At 36.0% G+C, this 20,475-nt stretch overlaps 1 protein-coding gene across 2 annotated transcripts in view; it reads left to right on the top strand.

Moving 5' to 3' along the window:
• HOMER1 (homer scaffold protein 1) overlaps positions 1 to 18,148 on the top strand; it is a 135,374-nt gene extending 117,226 nt beyond the window's left edge. For both annotated transcript variants that reach the window (XM_047778177.1, XM_047778176.1), the window contains exon 9: positions 15,925 to 18,148. In XM_047778177.1, the coding sequence (XP_047634133.1) occupies positions 15,925 to 16,113 (189 nt within the window). In that variant the 3' untranslated portion in view covers positions 16,114 to 18,148. The remainder of the gene's footprint in view (positions 1 to 15,924) is intronic.
• The last annotated feature ends 2,327 nt before the right edge of the window (positions 18,149 to 20,475 follow it).

Raw genomic sequence — 20,475 nt, 5'->3', positions numbered from 1 at the left:
CCAGCGTTGCCACAAGCTGTGGCATAGGTCACAAATGCAACTCGGATCCAGTGTTACTGTGGCTGTGGCACAGGCCTGCAGCTGCAGTTCCAGATTGACCTTACCCTGGAAAGTTTCATATGCATCAGGTGCAGCTGTGGATGGAAAGAAAAGAAAACCTAAGAATGCATTCTAAAACACCATGTCACAGAAATAACCTATATTATTTCCAGTTTGAAGAAAAGTTCCTACTTATAGCCAGCTCCTTTCTACCTAAAGATCTCTTTATCAAAAGTTCCAATACTCTTGAACCTCCATTCATAAAATCAGTCCAAAAAATTGAAATCATTAAATTTCTGGGACGGTGAGGAACGTCTGAAAATGCAATGCATGGAATTGGATTATAGGTGTGAATATGGATTTTAAAAAACTCAGTTATGGGTAAGTTAAGAATAGTATGATTTTTGTAATTCGCAAGTTGTTTTTTCCCCAAATATCAATGTAATGTATGCTCATGGTAAAAAGTTTAGGAAAATGTAATTTAGCAGAAAAAAGAGAAGAAACAATACCATTATCCTAAGGCAAAAGCATTTAGAATTTCCTACCCCCAGTGTTTGTTTGGGTAACTTTTTCTTTATATGAGACATACAGATACCAATTTTTATCTTGCTTTCCTAACTTAACATTATGTCATAAGTTGCATATGTCATGGCTGCATAGCATTCTCCTATCTAGATGTACCATGGTTTTCTTCTAAGATTCTCACAAGGATGGTGATTTGTTTTCAGTGCTACAGCTATAATAAATAACGTCATAATGAATATTTGTACATAATCCTTGCCTTTCACATTATTTCTTTAAGATGAACTTTTAAAAAAAGAATTACTGGGTGTCAATATTTTACAATTTCTTTTGCTGAGAAACCTGTATCTGGAAAGGCAAGATAACCCTCTGGATATTTGGTCTCCTCCCATCTTTTCTGTCTGATAGGGAACGAAGGGGCTTCTCACTATTTTTTTTTAGTATTATAATTTTTTGATTACAAGTAAGACTGAATAGTTTTCGACGTGTTTACTGTCATCTCTCTGTATTTTGAAGGCACTGAGTGCATTTTCACCTTAGAATACATGGCATATCCTTGCCTGGAGTTCTAAGTCCCCAGATCTTCAAATGGGCTGGTTTCTAGTATAATTTAGGTCTTGGCTCCCATGTTCATTTCTCTGACTTCCCAATTTAGGCACTCTTCTGAAGGGCCTCACCACCCCCAGGTACTCTTTGTAATATTACCACTTCTTATTTTTCCTTGTAGCATTTACCACTGTATGAAATGAAAGATCATTTTTAAAAGTGAAAAATCATTTTTTCTTTTTAAAATTTATTTAGTTATTTACAAATTTTTAAAATTTATTTATTTAAATTTATTTACTTATTATTATTTAGTTATTTTAGTTATTTTTTGTCTTTTGTCTTTTTAGGGTCTCATCCGTGGCACATGGAGGTTCCCAGGCTAGGGGTCAAATCAGAGCTGTAGCTGCCTTCCTACACCACAGTAATCTTGTGGATAGGTATTTTGTTACTGATGGAGAAGTGTAACTCTTAGAAGTAAAATTTTTAAGTGGGAAGGTCATATTGCCCAATTCCTCTCCATAATGGGTTGTGCCAGTTCTCCCTAGTACTAGCAGTGTAAGTGCGTATTTCTCCACAGCCTCACCAACAAAATGTGTTCTCAACTTTTGGCAGTACATGATAGGTGAGAGATGATGGTTTTAACTTGTGTATCTCATATTATGAGTGAGATTAAACATCTTTTAAGCTTAAAGGCCATTTCAGTATCTTTTTATGCACATGTAGATTGGGTTTTCATGTCCTTTGCCCTTTTTTCTATAGTTTTTGATCCTTCTTCCAAAAATTTTTAAGAGTTCTTTTTATATCTGCAATTATGTTACAAATATTTTCTTGCAGTTTGTCATCGTTTTTTGACTTTGCTTAAAATGGCAGTGGTTTTTTATGTGGCAGTCAGATATATCTTTCTTTTCTTTCATTGTTTCTGGCTCGTCAGTCATAGTTACATAGCTCTTTTCCAAACTTAAGTCATATAGGAATCCATCTATATTTCCCTGTAGTACTTATCTAGGTATCTTATTACCATTTATTTAAAACTTTATCCTTTTCCCCAGAGATTTGAGATAATCAATTTCCATGTGTATTTTGGTCTGTCTGGACTTCCTATTCTATCTGCTAGTCACACTTATCTATTCATGCCTCCTAGTACCACCCTCTTTTAATTGAACAGACTTTACAGTGCGTTTTAATGTCTGATAAGGCCAATCACTCCTTACAGCTTTTCTTTTGCATTGCTTTTTTAAATATATTCTTACTTGTTTATTTTTCCATATGAATTTTAGTTTAACATCCTAATTTTCGTGTCAATGAAAAGTCGAGTTCTTTAAAAAGTTTCACTGGGATTGCTTAAAATTTATAATTTGCTTTAGCAGAGGTGTTATCTTCGTGAGGTTTCCATTCTATCCAAGAACGAGGAATGTCTTCTCATTTCTTCACATCTACTTTTGTGTTTTTCAGAAGTGTGTTAGTGTTTTCTTCATGTGAGTTTGGCGTGTTTCTTGTTTATTTGTAGATATTTTATCTTCTTTATTTCCTAATGTAAATAGGATTTTCTCTACCGTTGTATTTTTTTAATTGATTATTATTGTTCATATGTTGAATTTTGTTTGCTAATTTTGTATCTTGCTACCTTACTAAATCATTTTGTTGTTTGAGCTAGTTTTGTCACTTATTCCATGTCTCCCTTAAGATTCCCAAGGTATACTAACATATAATCTATAAATAGGGATGATTTATCTCTTCTTTTCCCAATTCTTATGCCTCTGTTGATTTCTTTGTCAAATTACATCTGGTAAAAACACCAATACAATGTTAAAAAATAGTGGAGATGACAGACTTATTTTGTTCCTAAGTGGAAATCCCTCTAATATTTTCCCATTAAACAAAACGCCAGATTTACCACTAAAAAAAATGAGTGGCTAATTCCTATTTTCTTGAGTGTTTTTACTACTACTAAGTGGATTTTGTTAATAGCTTTTTTGAGTAGCAGTGGAGATAATCGTAATTTTTCTTTCCAGACCCATTAATATGGTTTATTTTATTAAGGAATTTTCTAATATTGAACCACCTTTCTGTTCCTGTAATAAATACACTTAGCTGTGGTGCCTTATTTTCTTAATACAGTGTCAGATTTTTGTTACCTATTTTTTGTAATTTTTAAATGATACTTTTTTTCAGGTAGGGGCAGAATTTATAAGATTTAGCTAGCAAGGTTATAGTAGCTTCATAAGATAATTTAGAAATTTCTCTTCATTTTCTATGCTCTGGAGTAATTTATGTCATATTGGAACTATCTGTTCTTTGAAGCTTTAATAGAACTCCCCCTTGAAACTATCTGAGCCCAGTACTTTTTTGTGGAGTAATTCCTTGATTACTCTCTATTTATGTAGATACTAGACCATTACACTTTCCATCTTGTTTTTATTTATTTATTTATTTATTTATCTATTTATTTATTTATTTACTTTCGGCTTTTTAGGGCCGCACCCATGGCATATGGAGGTTCTCAGGCTAGGAGTTGAATCGAGCTACAGCTGCTGGCCTACACCACAGTCACAGTAATAGTGGGATCCGAGCTGCTGCATCTGTGACCTACACCACAGCTCACAGCAACGCCAGATCGCTAACCCAATGAGTAAGGCCGGGGATTGAACCCCAGTCCTCATGGATTCTAATCAGATTCATCTCTGCTGATCCATGAAAGGAACTCCCTATCCATCTGCATTTTTAAATAGTCAGTGGGAACTCTTGCAATTTCTTATTTTATATAGTTGTTCTTTATCCTTTTCTTTTTAAAGTAAAGCTTAAAAATGATGCCTACTTTAAGTATTTTAAAAAATAAGACTTTGACTTATCAATACCACTATTTTTCTATCCTCTTCTAATTAATATTTTCTTTGTTCTTTATTATTCCTGCTTATGCTTTGTTTGTTTACTTTCTTATTCTTTTTCTAGCATTTGAGAGAATTTAATTCCATTATTGTCATTTTTATTTATATGTGTTTAAAGCTATAAATTTTCCTCTGATTAATCTAATGATCAGAAGAAAATCTATAGTTTTAATCAGTAAGTGTATCCCATAAATTCTGACAGTGTTTTCATTATCATTATTTCCTGAAATTCTGTAATTTTAGCTTTATTTCCCTTTTACTGAAGAGACATTTAAAATAGTGTGTTTTAGGAGTTCCTGTTGTGGTGTAGCAGAAAGGAATCCTGTTAGGAACTATGTGGCCGAGGGTTCGATCCCTGGCCTCGCTTAGTGGGTTAAGGATCTGGCATATTCCTGAGCTGGGGTGTAAGTCACAGATGCGGCTCCAATTCAACCCCTAGCCTGGGAACTTCCATATGCTGCGGATGGGGCCCTAAAAAAGCAAAAAGAAAAAAAGAATGTGTTTTAGTTTCCTGGTGGAAGAGCCTTTTAGTTTTTTGATGTAGTATGTCAAGTTTTACCACTGCGTTATGATCACAAGGGTTTGTTTGTATAATTCTGCTTTATATAATCTACTGCTTTTTGCATAATGTAATATATGATTAATTTTTGTGAATGCTCTTTGATTTGTAATTAAAACCTTTTGTATCCTTACCTTTTTTGTTCCTCTTGATCTGTCCTATACTGAGAGTGGCGTATTAAAATCTCTTTTCAGTATATTTTTATCTGTGGCTCCTTAAATCTCATGTAGTTTCTACTTTATAGGGATGGCTGCTGTGTTTCTTGGAACATAAGCATAATTGTTGTATCCTTATTGTGAGTTGTAGCTTTTATCATTAAAAGTCTCTTTCTTTGCCAGTTTTTCTACCACTGTCACAACCCCACCCTGGTATTCCTTTGCCCATGTCATTATTTTGGAATTTCTAAATCAATTACCAAGTGGAAGGACCTTTATTTTCTGACTTAGCTATCAATTCCACATCTTATTAAAATATTACCACAGAGTCCTTGTTGTAACATTTATGCTTAACTGACTGGTTTTTTGGTTTGTGACCTAATGCATGATCACTTTTTGTGGATGTTCCTTGTGTGTTATGCTATAGTTGGGTAGAGCTTTGTGAGCCAGTCTGAACTTTTTTTTTTTAAAACTAGGCAACTCATTCATGTTTGTTGATATGATTTTTATGTTTGGTTTCAACTTATCATTATGCTTTGTATAGTTGATAGGTAATATATTTTTTAAAACTGAATTTCATTTTTATTTTTTAATTAAGGGGTAGTTGATTGACAATTTTCTGCTCTAGGGCCAAATGACCCAGTCTTAAATATATATACATTCTTTTTCTTATATTATCTTCTCTCATGGTCTGTCCCAAGAGATTAACTATATATATATAGTTCCCTGTGCTATACATATACAGTAGGATCTCATTGCTTATCTATCCTAAATGTAACATATATGTATGTTATATTACTTTGTTTCTTTTTCTATATGATGTGTTCTTTGCTCTTTCTTATATTTTTTGAAATTTAAGGTAGTCTTCACTTTGTCGTAGTGTCACCTTTGAACTTCCATCTTTTAAAAATGCTCCTAATCAACAGTGTTCATATTTAAACTTCTCTATCTGGTTTGTTCGTTTTTAATGATGTCCTTTGACATTGAACTGTTACCTATTCAGTAATAATGAATGAGCGGATCTGCTTTTCTCTTTCCCTTCCCTTTTTTCTTCTCCTTTTTTTAGTTGCATTATTTCTACTTTGTCAGAATAAGTAACATTTCTATACTACTTTTTAATCATAATCCCCTTATTTAAGTCTTTGATATATGCTAAGTAGTAAAAGCTCACCATCAGTCCTCTTTCTACAGTTTTCACAGCATTTCATCAGTTGGATGAAGCCTGTCTGCTAGTAGCTAGTACCAGAAGAGCTCATGGTACCTATTTTCTCAGTTCTTAAATATTTAAGCTGTTTTTAATAGACTTAGTATTTGGATGACAGCTTGGCTAGATACAAAATCCTCTGTTCATAATTTTCTTTCTTTCTTTTTTTTTTTTTTTTTGAGTTTCTTGAAAATGCCACTCCATTATTACCTTGTTTTTATATTGCTTTTGAGAAGTCTGATTCTAGTCTGATTTTCTAGCCTTGGACGTTTCAGGCTAATTCTGCTCATATGCCCTAAGGACTTTTTTTCCCTTGTTTTCAAAGTCTAATCATTTTACTGGAATATTTCTTGGACTTGATTGTTGAGGATCAGTTGTCCCAGGTACCTGGTGGGACCTTTAATTTATAGATTAGGTCTTCCTCTGTGTCCAGGAAATTTTCTTCTTCTTCTTTTTATTTTTTTTTGAGTTTTCAAAATGGTTTTATTTTTTTGAAAATTATGTATTTAAGGTATACAGCATGATGTTTTGATACACACATATGTATAGTGAAATGATAACTGCAGTCAAGCTAATTAACATGTCCACCCATGTATTTAATTTTATTTTTTGGTCACGCCCCCAGCATGCAAAAGTTCCTGGGCCAGGGATTGAACCCATGACATAGCAGTGACAACTACGACAGGAAAGTTTCTTATATAAAAGTTTTAAATATTGTTTCTGTCCTACTGTGGTATTTTTCTTCTTGAGGTGCTCCAGTGATAAGCAGTTGGATTGTCTTGTCTTCTATTTCAACTGTTTTCTCTCTAACCATTTTTATTACTTTATCTTTCTTTCATTCCTTTGGATTTTTTAAAATCATAAATGACTAAAAATACTTTTTTGGCCTTACCCAAGGTATGTGCAGGTTTCTGGGCCTGGGATCAAACCTGTGCCACAACAGTGACAATGGCAGATCTTTAACCCAATATGCCACCAGGGAACTCCTGACTAAAAGTATTTTTTATTCAAATCTGTTTTTATTTGAGTATTGTATAATTTAGTCTTCATTTCTGATATAATTTTGCCTTTTTCTTCCATTTCTATTGTGGTTTTAGTCAACTCCTGTTTTTCAGAGTTTTGGCTCATTTCTGTTTTTAGTGTTTGGATATCTGATTCAAGTTTTTTAAATGCTTGAGAATATTTAATTCAGAGTGGAGGGTTCCATCAGAATTTTCTCGTGCCTCATAGTTGGTGTTTTGAGATATTTTAACTTTTATTTACTGAAGTGTTTTTAGCATAATCTTCTATTTTCATCTTTTAACAGTTTTTGTAGATGAAGATTATGGGTACCTTTGTATTTATTGGGTAGGATGGTAGTTTGGGGTGGTTTACAAATTCTTATTTCAAAAACACCACTTTGGGAAAACAGTAGGGGAAAAGTTTGTATCCTTCAATATTTTTTCTTTTTTTCTTTTTTTTTGAAAGATTCTAAATATCCTCATGTTACTTTTTTTTAAATGATTTTTATTTTTTCCATTATAGTTGGTTTACAGCATTCTGTCACTTTTCTACTGTACAGCAAAGTGACCCAGTCATATGTGCATTCTTTTTCTCACATTCTCCTCCATCATGCTCCATCATAAGTGACTAGATGTAGTTCCCAGGGCTATACAGCAGGATCTCATTGCTTATCCATTCCAAAGGCAATAGTTTGCATCTATTAACCCCAGTTTCCCAGTCCATCCCATCCCTTCCCCCTCCCTCTTGGCAACCACAAGTCTGTTCTCCATGTCCATGCATTTCTTTTCTGTGGAAAAGTTTATTTGGGCCATATGTTAGATTCCAGATATAAATGATATTGTATGGTATTTGTCTTTCTCTTTCTGACTTACTTCACTTGGTATGAGAGTCTCTCCATCCATGTTGCTGCAAATGGCATTGATTTGTTCTTTTTTATGGCTGAGTAGTATGCCATTGTGTATATATACCATATCTTCTTAATCCATTCATCTACCGTCGGACATTTAGGTTATTTCCATGTCTTGGCTCTTGTGAATAGTGCTGCGGTGAACATGTAGGTGCATGTGTCTTTTTCAAGGAAAGTTTTGTCTGGATATATGCCCAGGAGTGGGATTGCTGGGTCATATGGTAGTTCTGTATTTAGTTTTCTGAGACACCTCCATACTGTTTTCCATGGTGGTTGTACCAATTTACATTCCCACCAACAGTGTAGGGAAGGTTCCTTTTTCTCCAAACCCTCTCCAGCATTTTGTTACTTGTGGACTTATGAATGACGGCCTTTCTGACAGATGTGAATGGTATCTCATAGTAGTTTTGATTTCTCTAGTAATTAGTGATATTGAGCATTTTTTCGTGTACTTGTCGGCCATCTCTATATCTTCTTTGGAGAAATGTCTGTTCTGGTCTTTTGCCCATTTTTCAATTGGGTTGTTGGCTTTTTGGCTGTTGAGTTGTATAAGTGGTATGTATATTTTAGAGATTAAGCCCTTGTCAGTTGCATCATTTGAAACTATTTTCTCCTATTCCTTAGGTTGTCATCATCATCATCTTCTTCTTCTTCTTCTTTTTTTTAATGTTTCCTTTGCTGTGCAAAAGCTTGTCAGTTTGATTGGGTCCCATTGGTTTATTTTTGTTTTATTTCTGTTGCCTTGGGAGACTGATGTAAGAAAACATTTGTGAGAGTTCCCATCTTGGCACAGTGGAAACAAATCCAACTAGGAACCATGAGGTTGTGGGTTCGATCCCTGGCATCGCTTAGTGGGTTAAGGATCTGGTGTTGCTGTGGGCTGTGGTGTAGGTCACAGATGCAGCTCGGATCCCGAGTTGCTGTGGCTCTGGCATAGGCCAGCAGCTGTAGCTCCAGTAAGACCCCTAGCCTAGGAACCTCCATATGTCCTGGGTGCAGCCCTAAAAAAAAAAAAAAAAAAACTTGTGTATGGTTGATGTCAGAGAATGTTTTGCCTATGTCCTCTTCTAGGAGTTTGATAGTGTCTCATCTTACATTTAAGTCTTTAAGCCATTTTGAGTTTATTTTTGTACATGGTGTTAGGGTGTGTTCCAGTTTCATTGATTTAAATGCGACTGTCCAGTTTTCCCAGCACCACTTGCTGAAAAGACTGTCTTTTTCCCATTTTATATTCTTGCCTCCATTGTCAAAGATTAATTGGCAGTAGGTGTCTGGGTTTATTTCTGGGTTCTCTATTCCGTTGCATTGGTCCATATGTCTGTTTTGGTACTACTACCACATTGTCTTGATTACTGTGGCTTTGTAATATTGTCTGAAGTCTGGGAGAGTTATGTCTACTTCTTGGTTTTTTTTCCTCCTCAGGATTGCTTTAGCAATGCCTTTATGTTTCCATATATGTATTTTTGGATTGTTTGTTCTAGTTCTGCGAGAAATGTCATGGGTAATTTGATAGGGATTGCATTGAATCTGTAGATTGTTTTGGGTGGTAAGGCCATTTTTACAATATTAATTTTTCCAACCCAGGAGCATGGAATATCTTTCCATTTCTTTGCATCCTCTTTAATTTCCTTGATTAGTGTTTTATAGTTCTCAGCATATAAGTCTTTCACCTCTTTGGTCCAGTTTATTCCCAGGTATTTGATTTTTGGGGAGTGCAATTTTAAAAGTATTGTATTTTTTTATTCCTTTTCTAATATTTCATTGTTAGTGTACAGAAATGCACCTGATTTCTGAATGTTAGTCTTGTATCCTGGTACGTTGCTGAATTCATTGATCAGTTCAAGTAGTTTTGGGGTTGAGTCCTTCAAGTTTTTTTATATATAGTATCATGTCACCTGCATACAGTGACAATTTTACCTCTTCTCTTCCTTTTATTTCTTTTGTTTGCCCCATTGCTGTGGCCAGGACCTCCAATACTATGTTGAATAAAATGGTGAGAGTAGGCATCCTTGCCTTGTCCAGATTTTAGTGGGAAGGCTTTCAGCTTTTCTCCATTGAGTATTGTATTTGCTGTGGGTTTGTCATAAATGGCTTTGATTATGTTAAGGTATGTTCCTTCTGTTCCCACTTTGGTAAGAGTTTTTATCATGAATGAATGTTGGACTTTGTCAAATGCTTTTTCTGCATTTTTTGAAATGATCATGTGGTTTTTTACTTTTCTTTTGTAAATGTGGCATATGACGTTGATTAATTTGTGTATGTCAAACTATCCTTGTGAACTTGGGATGAATCCCACTCAGTCATGGTATATGATCTTTTTTATGTGTTGTGGATTTGGTTGGCTAAAATTTTGTTGAGCATTTTTGCGTCTATATTCATCAAGGATATTGGTCTGTATTTTTCTTTTTTGGTAGTATCTTTGTCTGGGTTTGGTTTTCATAAAATGGCTTCATAAATGTCTTTGGGCATGTTTCTTCTTCTTCAGTCTTTTGGAAAAGTTTAAGGAGGATGGGTATAAGTTCTTCTTTGTATGTTTGGTAGAATTCACCTGTGAAGCCATCTGCTCCTGGACTTTTGTTTGTAGGGAGTGTTTTTATTACATATTCAATTTCATTTCTAGTGATGGGTCTGTTCAGTTGATCTATTTCTTCTTTATTCAGTTTTGGCAGGCTGTAAGTCTCTAGAAAGTTGACCATTTCTTCTAGGTTGTCAAATTTGTTCCCATATAAATGTTCATAGTCCCATGTTACTTCATTTTCCCTTTGCATACTATCCCCGAAAGTCCTTTTCTCCTCTTTTTACTTGGTTTTTCAGAAGCATTGCCTTTCTAGGTTTGCTTCCTTGTGTCTCATGTCTCATATATACTGTTAAGTCCCTTCTCGTAGGCTGCTCTGGTCTACCAGAGTTTTTTGTTTTCTGCCAGCATCTTGGCACTTTTTCTTCCTTTGGGTTTTTAGAGTTTGATCTAGGCCTTTCATTCTCCTCTTCCCTCTTCTTTCAATCTTTCCTTCCCCTCTGCAAAGGGTTAGAGTGAGAGCTTGAGAAATAGCTTCCTAGTTATAGGTAACTTGAAGTTTGCGTTGTTCTCTTTCTTCCAGTTGAAGTCATGGAATTTGTGTGGTTTTATTTGTTCTTATCATTAGTTTGTACAGGTTGGAAAGACGGTTGAAAGATTTCATTGTACATAATCATTTCCTTAGTTACCCACACATCTGTTCTGTTTATACCTTTAAAAAAAAAAAAAAAACAGCATTGCAGGGTCTTCATTCCAGATCTTGCACTCTCATGCTCAGAATCTTTGTTGTAGGGTTAGGGAAAGGGAAATGCTCTTTTTTTTTTTTTTTTTTTTAAGGCCTGCACCCACAACATATGGAGGTTCCCAGGCTAGGGGTTGAATCAGAGCTTTAGCCACCAGCCTACACTATAGCCACAGCAATGGCCATATCTAAGCAACATCTGTGACCTACACCATAATTCACAGCAGTGTTGTATCCTTAACTGACTGAGCGAGGCCAGGGATTGAACCTGTGTCCTCATGGATACTAGTCAGATTCATTTCCACAACTGGAAATTTGAGCCACAACCGGACCTCCTGTTCTGTTTGCATCTTTGTTACCAGTTGTTTCCTTCTAGAATGCATGCTCCATTAAAACAGGAACCATCTTTCTTTATTTACTGCTTTATCCTCATTGCCCAGTACGTAGAAGATGACGCTCAGTAAATGATTGTTGAATAACTTCTTTGAATTATGTGTTTTACCCACTTTCCTGTTGAATTATTAATACTTGGTTTGATTATTTATGTCCTGCTATGTATGTAGGTTGATAATCTAATGGGACAATAATATATCTTGTAAGAGTTTAAGATGTGAATCAGATGTCAATAGAGATAATTTTCATAGCTTTTATTCAGATTAAATGATGCAGGATTTAAATTATTTATAGAACATGAACATGACCTGGTCCCATTTATGGTGGTAATAATTGTTTAATTTTTTAAATCACTTTAGCCTTATGGGTGCTGGATCTAACAAACACAAAGCATGACCTTCTCCCCACCAGGATTTTATACTTTCAGCTATTACCCTTTAAAGCACTCAGGAGAGAGTTAACAAATTCTGGCTTCAGTGCCTTTTTTTTTTTTTTTTTCCCCTGTGTTTTTAGGGCTGTACCCATGGCATATGGAGGTTCCCAGGCTAGGGGTCTAATCGGAGCTGAAGCCACTGGCCTACACCACAGCCACAGCAGCGCCAGATCTGAGCCGCATCTGCAACCTACACCACAACTCATGGCAATGCCAGATCCTTAACCCACTGAGCGAGGCCAGGGATCGAACCTGCGTCTTCATGGATGTTAGTCAGATTCATTTCTTCCGAACCACAATGGGAATTCCCTGGCCTCAGTGCTCTATCAGTGCTTTATTTGGTGTCCCTGGCATATTCTCACATATCGATAAAGGAGAAGGGTAAATATTAGCATGCGCACACACTCCCCAACACAAACTCTGATAAAAAGCAGGAGAACGACTTAGGAGGGAAAATAAAAATGAAGGAGAGGGTTGGAAAATATGGACAGAAGGTAGAAAACTGGGAAGTGCCGCCTACCAGGCTGCTTCATAACGGGCCCTGGGTTGTTCTTGCTCTAGGATCATACTCTGCCTCAGAATAGTCCAGCACCCACTGCATTGTACTGGATCCTTCTTGTTATTGGCCTAGTAAAATTCCTCCCAACAGAGAAATGGCTTAGAGCATGAGACTCCTAGAGAGAACAGCGCAGTTCGAATAGCTGAGGGAATTGGGTGTTTTGCTTGCTTCCATTGAAAATGTTTGAGTGTTTCATAGATTGACAAGGAGAATAAGGAAGCCTTTCATGCTTAAGGCTGGCTTTTGAGGGCAACCTGGGCGGTGCCTGGTGGAGTGGGTGTTTCCTTGTGAATGACACTGGGTCTATTTTTACAGTTGGAAACATTCTGCTCTTAAGTGTATTGTTTAATCAGGCAAGAGAGTGTGCTGTGCAGTCATGAATGAAATATTTGCATTTGATCCCAGACTCTTGTTTTCTCCGCCATAGTTTAGAGCCTCCATGAACTTGGCTTCTGAATTTATAAATATTTTATTGGTTTCAGAATCTGTTCTCAGTTTACTTATCTTCACCTTGGAGATTATTCAAAGGAAAAAGATTAGAAACATACCTGGTTAACATGTAACAGTAAATGCTTTAAGATTAGATTGAGATTCCCTAGATTCTTCCTTTGTAAATCATTGTGGCTGTTTATTCTTTTTTTATATTTTCCCGGGCCCCTGAGACTCATCTGTGGTATCTTTTTACTTGAGCCTTGCTCTTTGTTATTTCTGTCAAAACATGTGGATTTTTCCCGGTGTCGAGAATGCTAAATTAATGGGTACTTCTTATAGGTCAATTTTCCAATTATTTTTTCAAGAATTTAATTTTGTAGGTATTATGGTGTTGCCAAAACTTGGCCTCTCTCCACCAGTGCCGAATAGAAACACAGAGACAGAGTTTTGGATGAAGGAGAAAAAAAGATAGCTTTTATTGCTCTGAGACTGCAGCAGGCTAATGCCTTAAAGACTGTGCCCTCCACTGGGAAGAAGGGAGGGGAGTTTAAAAGTCAAAAGGAAAAAAACAGGTTTTCAGATAGGAATCAGGTTGAGATCAGACATGCATTCTTCTTTCTTAAGGGAAATCTTAGTCATCGGGAGATCTTGGCATGAGCATGATGGTGGTCTTCTGGCTTAGTGCCTAGAATAACAATACTTGTAAAAAGGGCTTATTGATCAGAGGTTAAAACAAAACTAGGAAAGTTCCAGAAAAACACCACGTGCTAATAATCTTCCATCCACAGGCAGCTGTGCTCAGGGTACCTAATCTTTCGCTCACAGGTGATTGTGTTTAGGGTGCAGTTAAGCCAGGGAGAAGGACAGGGAAAGACTCCAAGCTGTTCAGTTTTAAAGTATCTATTTCTAAAAGAAGCATAAGGAACATAACTTTTCTCTTAAGTGTATAACATGCCTACATCATTATGTGTATCCCCTGAGAGTGGACCAGGTTCCTGCCCCCAAGGCTGTCCTATTGCTTTTTGTTTGTTTGTTTTTGTTTTTGTTTTGTCTTTTTAGGGCTGCACCTGGGGCATATGGAGGTTTCCAGGCTAGGGGTCAAATCGGAGTACACCACAGCCACAGCAATGCAGGATCCGAGCCACATCTGCAACCTACACCACAGCTCGCGGCAACACTGGATCCTTAACCCACTGATTGAGGCCAGGGATTGAACTTGCGTCCTCATGGATGCTGGTCAGATTTGTTTCCACTGAGCCACGACAGGAACTCCCTGTACTGTTGTTCCTTAACTGTTCCTCCCCTGTCTTTGCATTGCCTTCCCTCTCGGGTCAGCAACTGCTTCAACCCACCTCTTGGAATTCAGGGAAGGCAATGAAGACTGAATGAGGCCCAGTTCCTAAACACAAGAAATGGGGAACATAGAAAGGCTTTTACGCCCAAGACCCCCGCAGAGCCCTGCTCGATTATAATAGGACAAGTAAATTTTGGAAAGAAGTGCCCGTAATCCACCAACCAGACCTGTTTCCTGTTTCCTATGTGTACATCAATTCCCATTGTCCTCACGCATACAGATTTCTGCCTCTTTGCAGTGTGCTGCTTCATGTTCTGATCTTTTCATTTAACATTTACCAGATTGTCTTTCAATAATTTCTTTTAAAAATCCATTATCCTTCAGACATGATAGAATTTTTTAGAGATTTATATTTAAAGGAGATACTAACATTTGAAATGTTTTCTAAGGCTAATTCATAAGGTGTTGCTAACACGAAAATGTTTTCCTGTATAGCTTACATTATGTGAATGTAATTTGTGTCAGTCACTTAATCCTTCTCAGATATGAATGTGAGCATTCCAGCAAGCATATATAACTTTCAGTTCATTGCTTTTCTGAATATTTTACTGAAATGTAATAATTGGTTTTCTGCTATTTTTCTCAATTTGATTTTTGACCAAAATTAAATCTCTCACTCATGTTATATCATTTTATTTTTTAGACTCACTTATTGTATTTGATATGCTTAAAAGTATTTTTAGAGCAGTAGTAACTTATAATTTTTCAGTACGCCAGATTTATTCTGTTTAAATTTTTTTTTTTACTTTTTCTTGTCATGAAGTTTTACTTCCCTTTTGCCCTTTTTTCTTTCCCTAATCTGCAGCATATTAGAATTGTTAGTTGTATAATTCTTTTATGTGTACAGTTAGTATGTCTTTACTAGTTTTTAGCAGGTGAGCTATATTTATTCTCTACCAAATGCATTTATTTGATACTCAGGCAAAACGAAGAATAATGAACATATTCAGAGGATCCTAAAACTTCATTTTATCTTTTTAGGGTCGCACACGCAGCATACGGAAGTTCCCAGGCTAGGGGTTGAATTGAAGCAGTAGCTGCCAGCCTACACCACAGCCACAGTAACATGGGATCTGAGCCACATCTGGGACCTCCACCACAGCTCATGGCAACACAGGATCCTTAACCCACTGAGCAAGGCCAGAGCACAAACCCGCATCCTCATGGATCCTAGTCAGGTTTCTCACCTCTCAGCAACAGTGGGAACTCCTAAAACTTCATGCTGGAGAGTAATTTTCTTCTCTGCATCTTTTCCCAGAATTGCCACGAAGGAGAAAAAAAATTAATTTCTCTTTTCTTCTTTGCCTACTTTCACCTGAGATTGCTATCAGCTGTGCATGAGGAAGAGGAGATGGGCAGAAATGGAAATGAGCTGTGGAAAAATCCACAAAATGGGTTTTCAGTCTAGGTTTTTGAAGTGCTTAGAGTGTTGCCTGGCATGAAGTAAGCAGTCAAGAAATTTGTGCTGAGGGGAGGGATAGAGTCATGAACAAGAGAGTCACATGGATTTCTCAGACGGCACAATCTAAAAATCTTAAATTGTGTTCCCTTGAGATTCAGAAGCTCGTCCTGATTATCACAATGCATTAACTACCACAGTATTAATAATAACAAAAGTTTTATTGTTCTTGAAGTCTTGAACTGACACACACATGTATCACACTTTTGTTTCTAAAGGAAGTAGAAATTCGGAACAAAGACCTGGAGGGACAACTGTCTGACTTAGAGCAACGTCTGGAGAAAAGTCAGAATGAGCAAGAAGCTTTTCGCAATAACCTGAAGACACTGTTAGAAATTCTTGATGGAAAAATCTTTGAACTAACAGAGTTACGAGATAACTTGGCCAAGCTACTAGAACGCAGCTAAGGAAAGTTAAATTCCAGTGCCAATTGATTAAAAAATATACTGTCTCTCTTCATAGGACTGTTTGGGCCCTGCATCAAGATTGCACAAAAAAAAATTTGAATATCACTCCTCCAGGAGGAGGATCTTTTGAAAATTGAAATTGTATATTTCAGTGTAAATTTTAGAATTCAGCTTGTAGCTAGTTGGGGAAAAAAAAGAGATGAAAAACTTGAACTACAAATTACCTCCATGTATATTATTGGCCATAGTTAACTAGAAGGTTATAAATAGATACTTAATGCAATCTTTTTTTTTTTTTTCTGATATTAGCCAATGGGAGAGTTAACAATGTCTGGGTCACATCCCTTTTTTTGTGTTCAACACAGTGAAGGTTATCTGCTTTTAAAATTAATTTATTTCTGATATCTAAAGCTGTGTTTTGTGCAAAAACTTAGTGAGGAAAGCCCTGTCTTTTGTTGTAATCTGAATAATTTCTCAGGATATTTTTGCACTGCTGAGAAGCAGTGCCATTACCAATTAATTCTTGCCAGGAGTGAGAGAGAGCTGCATCTTTAATTGAAACATACTTAGTATTACTGGGTGTATAGAGTTCTTCCCTTTTTTTGTACTGGAAGATATTTCACTCTGGTGACACTCTGGTACACTCTGGGGTTCTCGAATCTTGTCTGCTGTATAGTTTACTTTTCCATATTGATTCCATGTATTTATGAGAAGATACTGTCTCCCATTTTATTACACATTTTAAAGCCAACTAATGAAGGCAGCTGAGTCCCTCCAAAATTTTTCTTTTTAAATTTCTAATGAATTTGTCACACCGTACTGAAATACAGCAGCCTGTCACTGATGGGCTGATCTAGCAATGTTAACTATATTTACAGAATATGCAGTTACCTTTATTTATATATTTTGCAAGAAATCTTTTCTGAATGATAAATGCATTTCAATTTACAAATAATAATGGTTATTGGGGAACTGTTTATTATCGATCATTTTAAGGTGTATAGCTATTTTAAAGGGGACCCGTTTCCATCAAGCAGCCGATCAGAGGACTCTTGGGACTGGAGCCGTGTACTCTGTCTGGGTCTTCACATCAACCACGTCTAGTCAAACCTCACAAGGCAATATTCTGAACTGTTAACTAGGCATTTCAAAACAGGAATGCAGTTCAGTGGGCTCTTCTCAGTGAACAGGTTTTAATGTTGTTTTGATGTAATTTTACAGGACTTTTAGCAAACATGCATTTCTTTATCTCTTTCTTTTAAGGAGCTATTTAAAAGTAAGTCAAGTGCTGTCTAGTCTGCTTATGGAGTAGGAATTGCATCAGAGTCCATATATTCTTGCTGTGCAATGCCTGTGATGTCGAGAAGGGTTCTTTTTTAAAGTGTATGCTTGAGTATCTGACTCCGTGGAGTCAAAAATGCACTGACTTTTTGTTTGTACCCCAAAACAATTGAATTGTTACGTACAAAATTAAGCTGATTAATCAATTTGTAACCATTTTTTCACTCACAGCTATTCAACACTAGACAATTTTGTTTTATATATGTACATGTATGTATGTAGATACATACATATTAATTTATATTAGAGTGAAAAATAAATGGTTTGTTTCTAAAGTTAGTTTCTAAAGTGAGTTTTCAGGTGTCTCTGAAAAGTTTATATCAGACACTTAATCATCATGTATTATATGTGTTATAATATCATGTAAGTTACCTCCATTTATTTTAGGGTATTTTTCTCACCTATTTATTATAGGGAGGATAATTTAGGTACACAAGCTCAGAGCTGAGATATTTCTCTGATAAATCAGGTAATAAAATTTATGTGATTGATGGAATTTTGAAGCAGATGTGATTTTATCCATCAGTTTCTGAGAAACAGAGCACCAGATTTTAATTTAAAGAGAGGATTTAACACTAGGGATCAGGGAATTTAGTCATGAAGAATTAAAAATTAAAAAAAAAAAAACAGTGTAAGCTGTTGAAATGGTAAGTGAATTATTTTAATGATGTAATAAGATATTTTTAAATTTTGACATAGTTGTCATTTAATGGGGAAATAACTCACCAAAATGTCTCCACTTGAATTGTATTGATATATGAGATGTGTGTAATTCAATATATACATATACTCATATGTATATACAGAAAATTATTTTTAATATTTTCCTACTGATAAGAAATTTAAAATTGGAAATTTTGTGAGTTTTTTCCTTGTCCAATAGAGTCTAATTTTTTTCCTTTTTTTAGTGACTCAACAATTTCTAGAGGGCTGCACCTTTAAATTCCCAGATTGTCATTAGATGTGTACAGTGTATGGGATAAGGTGGACACAAGTGCACATATGAAATAAAATCTTATTAAGACTATTTTAAACATTCATTTATAGTAGGAGAATGTCTAGAAAACATCATCTACAAGTCATAATTAGGTCGTGTGCCTACTATACTTTTCTCCATTTCTGTATTATATAAATAAAAGTTTGCATATTAAAATTTGATTTTTCCCAGAGACAAGTATTATATAATGTATCTATATTTAGATCAAACTGTGGTAATCTATTTATCAGAAAAAAAACTGGGGGGACTATAGCCTGAACATGTGGACTTGAAGTGACACAGAAAAGGAGAGCAGAGATTGATCCCATTGTGTGTAAGTTATCATATGATCGCTATGGCTTCTTGTACAAAAACAAAAACAAAAACAGAAAAAAAAAAACCTGAAAAAAAGAAAAACAAAAATACAGTTTTTATTTTGAAATACATTTGTTGTTCTCTGGAGAATGTACTTTATCCTTTTTTCTTCAGTCTTTTACAGATACTTTTTTCTTTAAGTATTTAAGTGATGGCAGCATTTACTTCCATTTTACAGGTGCTACTGGATTTTGCATTAGTGTGTTATGTTGTGAAATCCTGACGTTGACATAAAAGGTTTTATAAGTATTTCCCTGCCTGGAAAATTAGTTTTGTTTCTTCTCTCCTTCCCTCCCTCTTTCTCTTTCTCTCTCTCTTTCTCCCCTTTCTTGCTGCAGATTTAAAAAAAAAAAAAAAAAAAGTCCACGAACCTGCATCCCTCCTTGTCCCTTTAGAAGAACGTTAGCACCACCAGATTTTAATGTTTTGCTCTCGTCGAACATGCTGAGTGGGGAAGCGCTGAGAAAAATAACGTACACCTTTTTTTTTCAAGTGGAACTAAAAGAGACACGCAAAATTAAACTCTCACAGCCTTTTAAAACTCATTTCTTTGCCCTGTTAAAACTACATGTCTTCTTTCACATTTGTGTTCAGTCTTCCATGTTTTCACGTAACTCTGGAGTGTGCAGCTCAGCTACTCTTCCATCACAGACCTGATTCTCTGTCGGTTCTAGAATGGGAGGCAGGCTGGGGGACATGTGTTGGGTGCCAGTGACTTGTTTGTTTTTTTTAAGAAATCCTTTTCTTTATTTGATATCCAATGAGGATACCATCCTGATATTCTGTGCATGAAGTCATGAAATAGTTTTCGCTGAATTTTTTTTTTCTGGATATTTAGTACACTGTTTTCATTTATGAAGTCAATTAATTTCTATAAATCTGAAAGAGGAAAATGTTCAGGTAAGAAGTAGTTAAGAATGACACATTTTTAAAAATCTCTCAAGTGGGATGCTACGCCATAGTAATAAGTATTTGTTGAAAAGACAATTTTCATGTGAGAAGGTGTTTTTAAAATGACTAGAAAGGGATTATTTTAGCATGGAAACAGATGCATCGTTCACCTTATTCTAAATTTTTTACTAATGTTTATGTTAAATTGGACTAATTTTTTTTTTTTTTTTTTTTTAGGGCCGCACCCGAGGCATGTGGAGCTTCCTAGGCTAGGGGTCTAATGGGAGCTGAAGCTGCCAGCCTATGCCACAGCCACAGCAACGCCAGATCTGAGCCGAGTCTATGACCTACACCACAGCTGACAGCAATGCCTTAACCCACTGAGCGAGGTCAGGGATTGAACCTGTGTCCTCATGGATGCTAGTTGGATTTGTTTCCTCTGAGCCATGATGTGAACTCCTGGACCTTAAATTTCTAGAGCAGTTTTTCTATATGGGAAGCTGATGTATAGGTGTCACATATAGAAGCATAGTTAATGAATTAAAGAAATGAATGTTTTTGGAGTTCCCATTGTGGCTCAGTGGTAACGAACCCAGCCAATATCCATGAGGATGCGGGTTTGATCCCTGGCTTTGCTCAATGGATTAAGGATCCAGCATTGCTGTGACCTTTGGTGTAGGTCATAGACATGGCTTGGATCCTGTGTTGCTGTTGCTGTTGCTGTTGCTGTGGCTGTGTTGTAGGCCGGCAGCTGCAGCTCCGATTTGATCCCTAGCCTG

This window comes from Phacochoerus africanus, chromosome 4 (assembly GCF_016906955.1).
Source record: "Phacochoerus africanus isolate WHEZ1 chromosome 4, ROS_Pafr_v1, whole genome shotgun sequence".
Classification (NCBI taxonomy): domain Eukaryota; kingdom Metazoa; phylum Chordata; class Mammalia; order Artiodactyla; family Suidae; genus Phacochoerus; species Phacochoerus africanus.
This window is presented reverse-complemented; position numbering and strand designations above follow the sequence as displayed.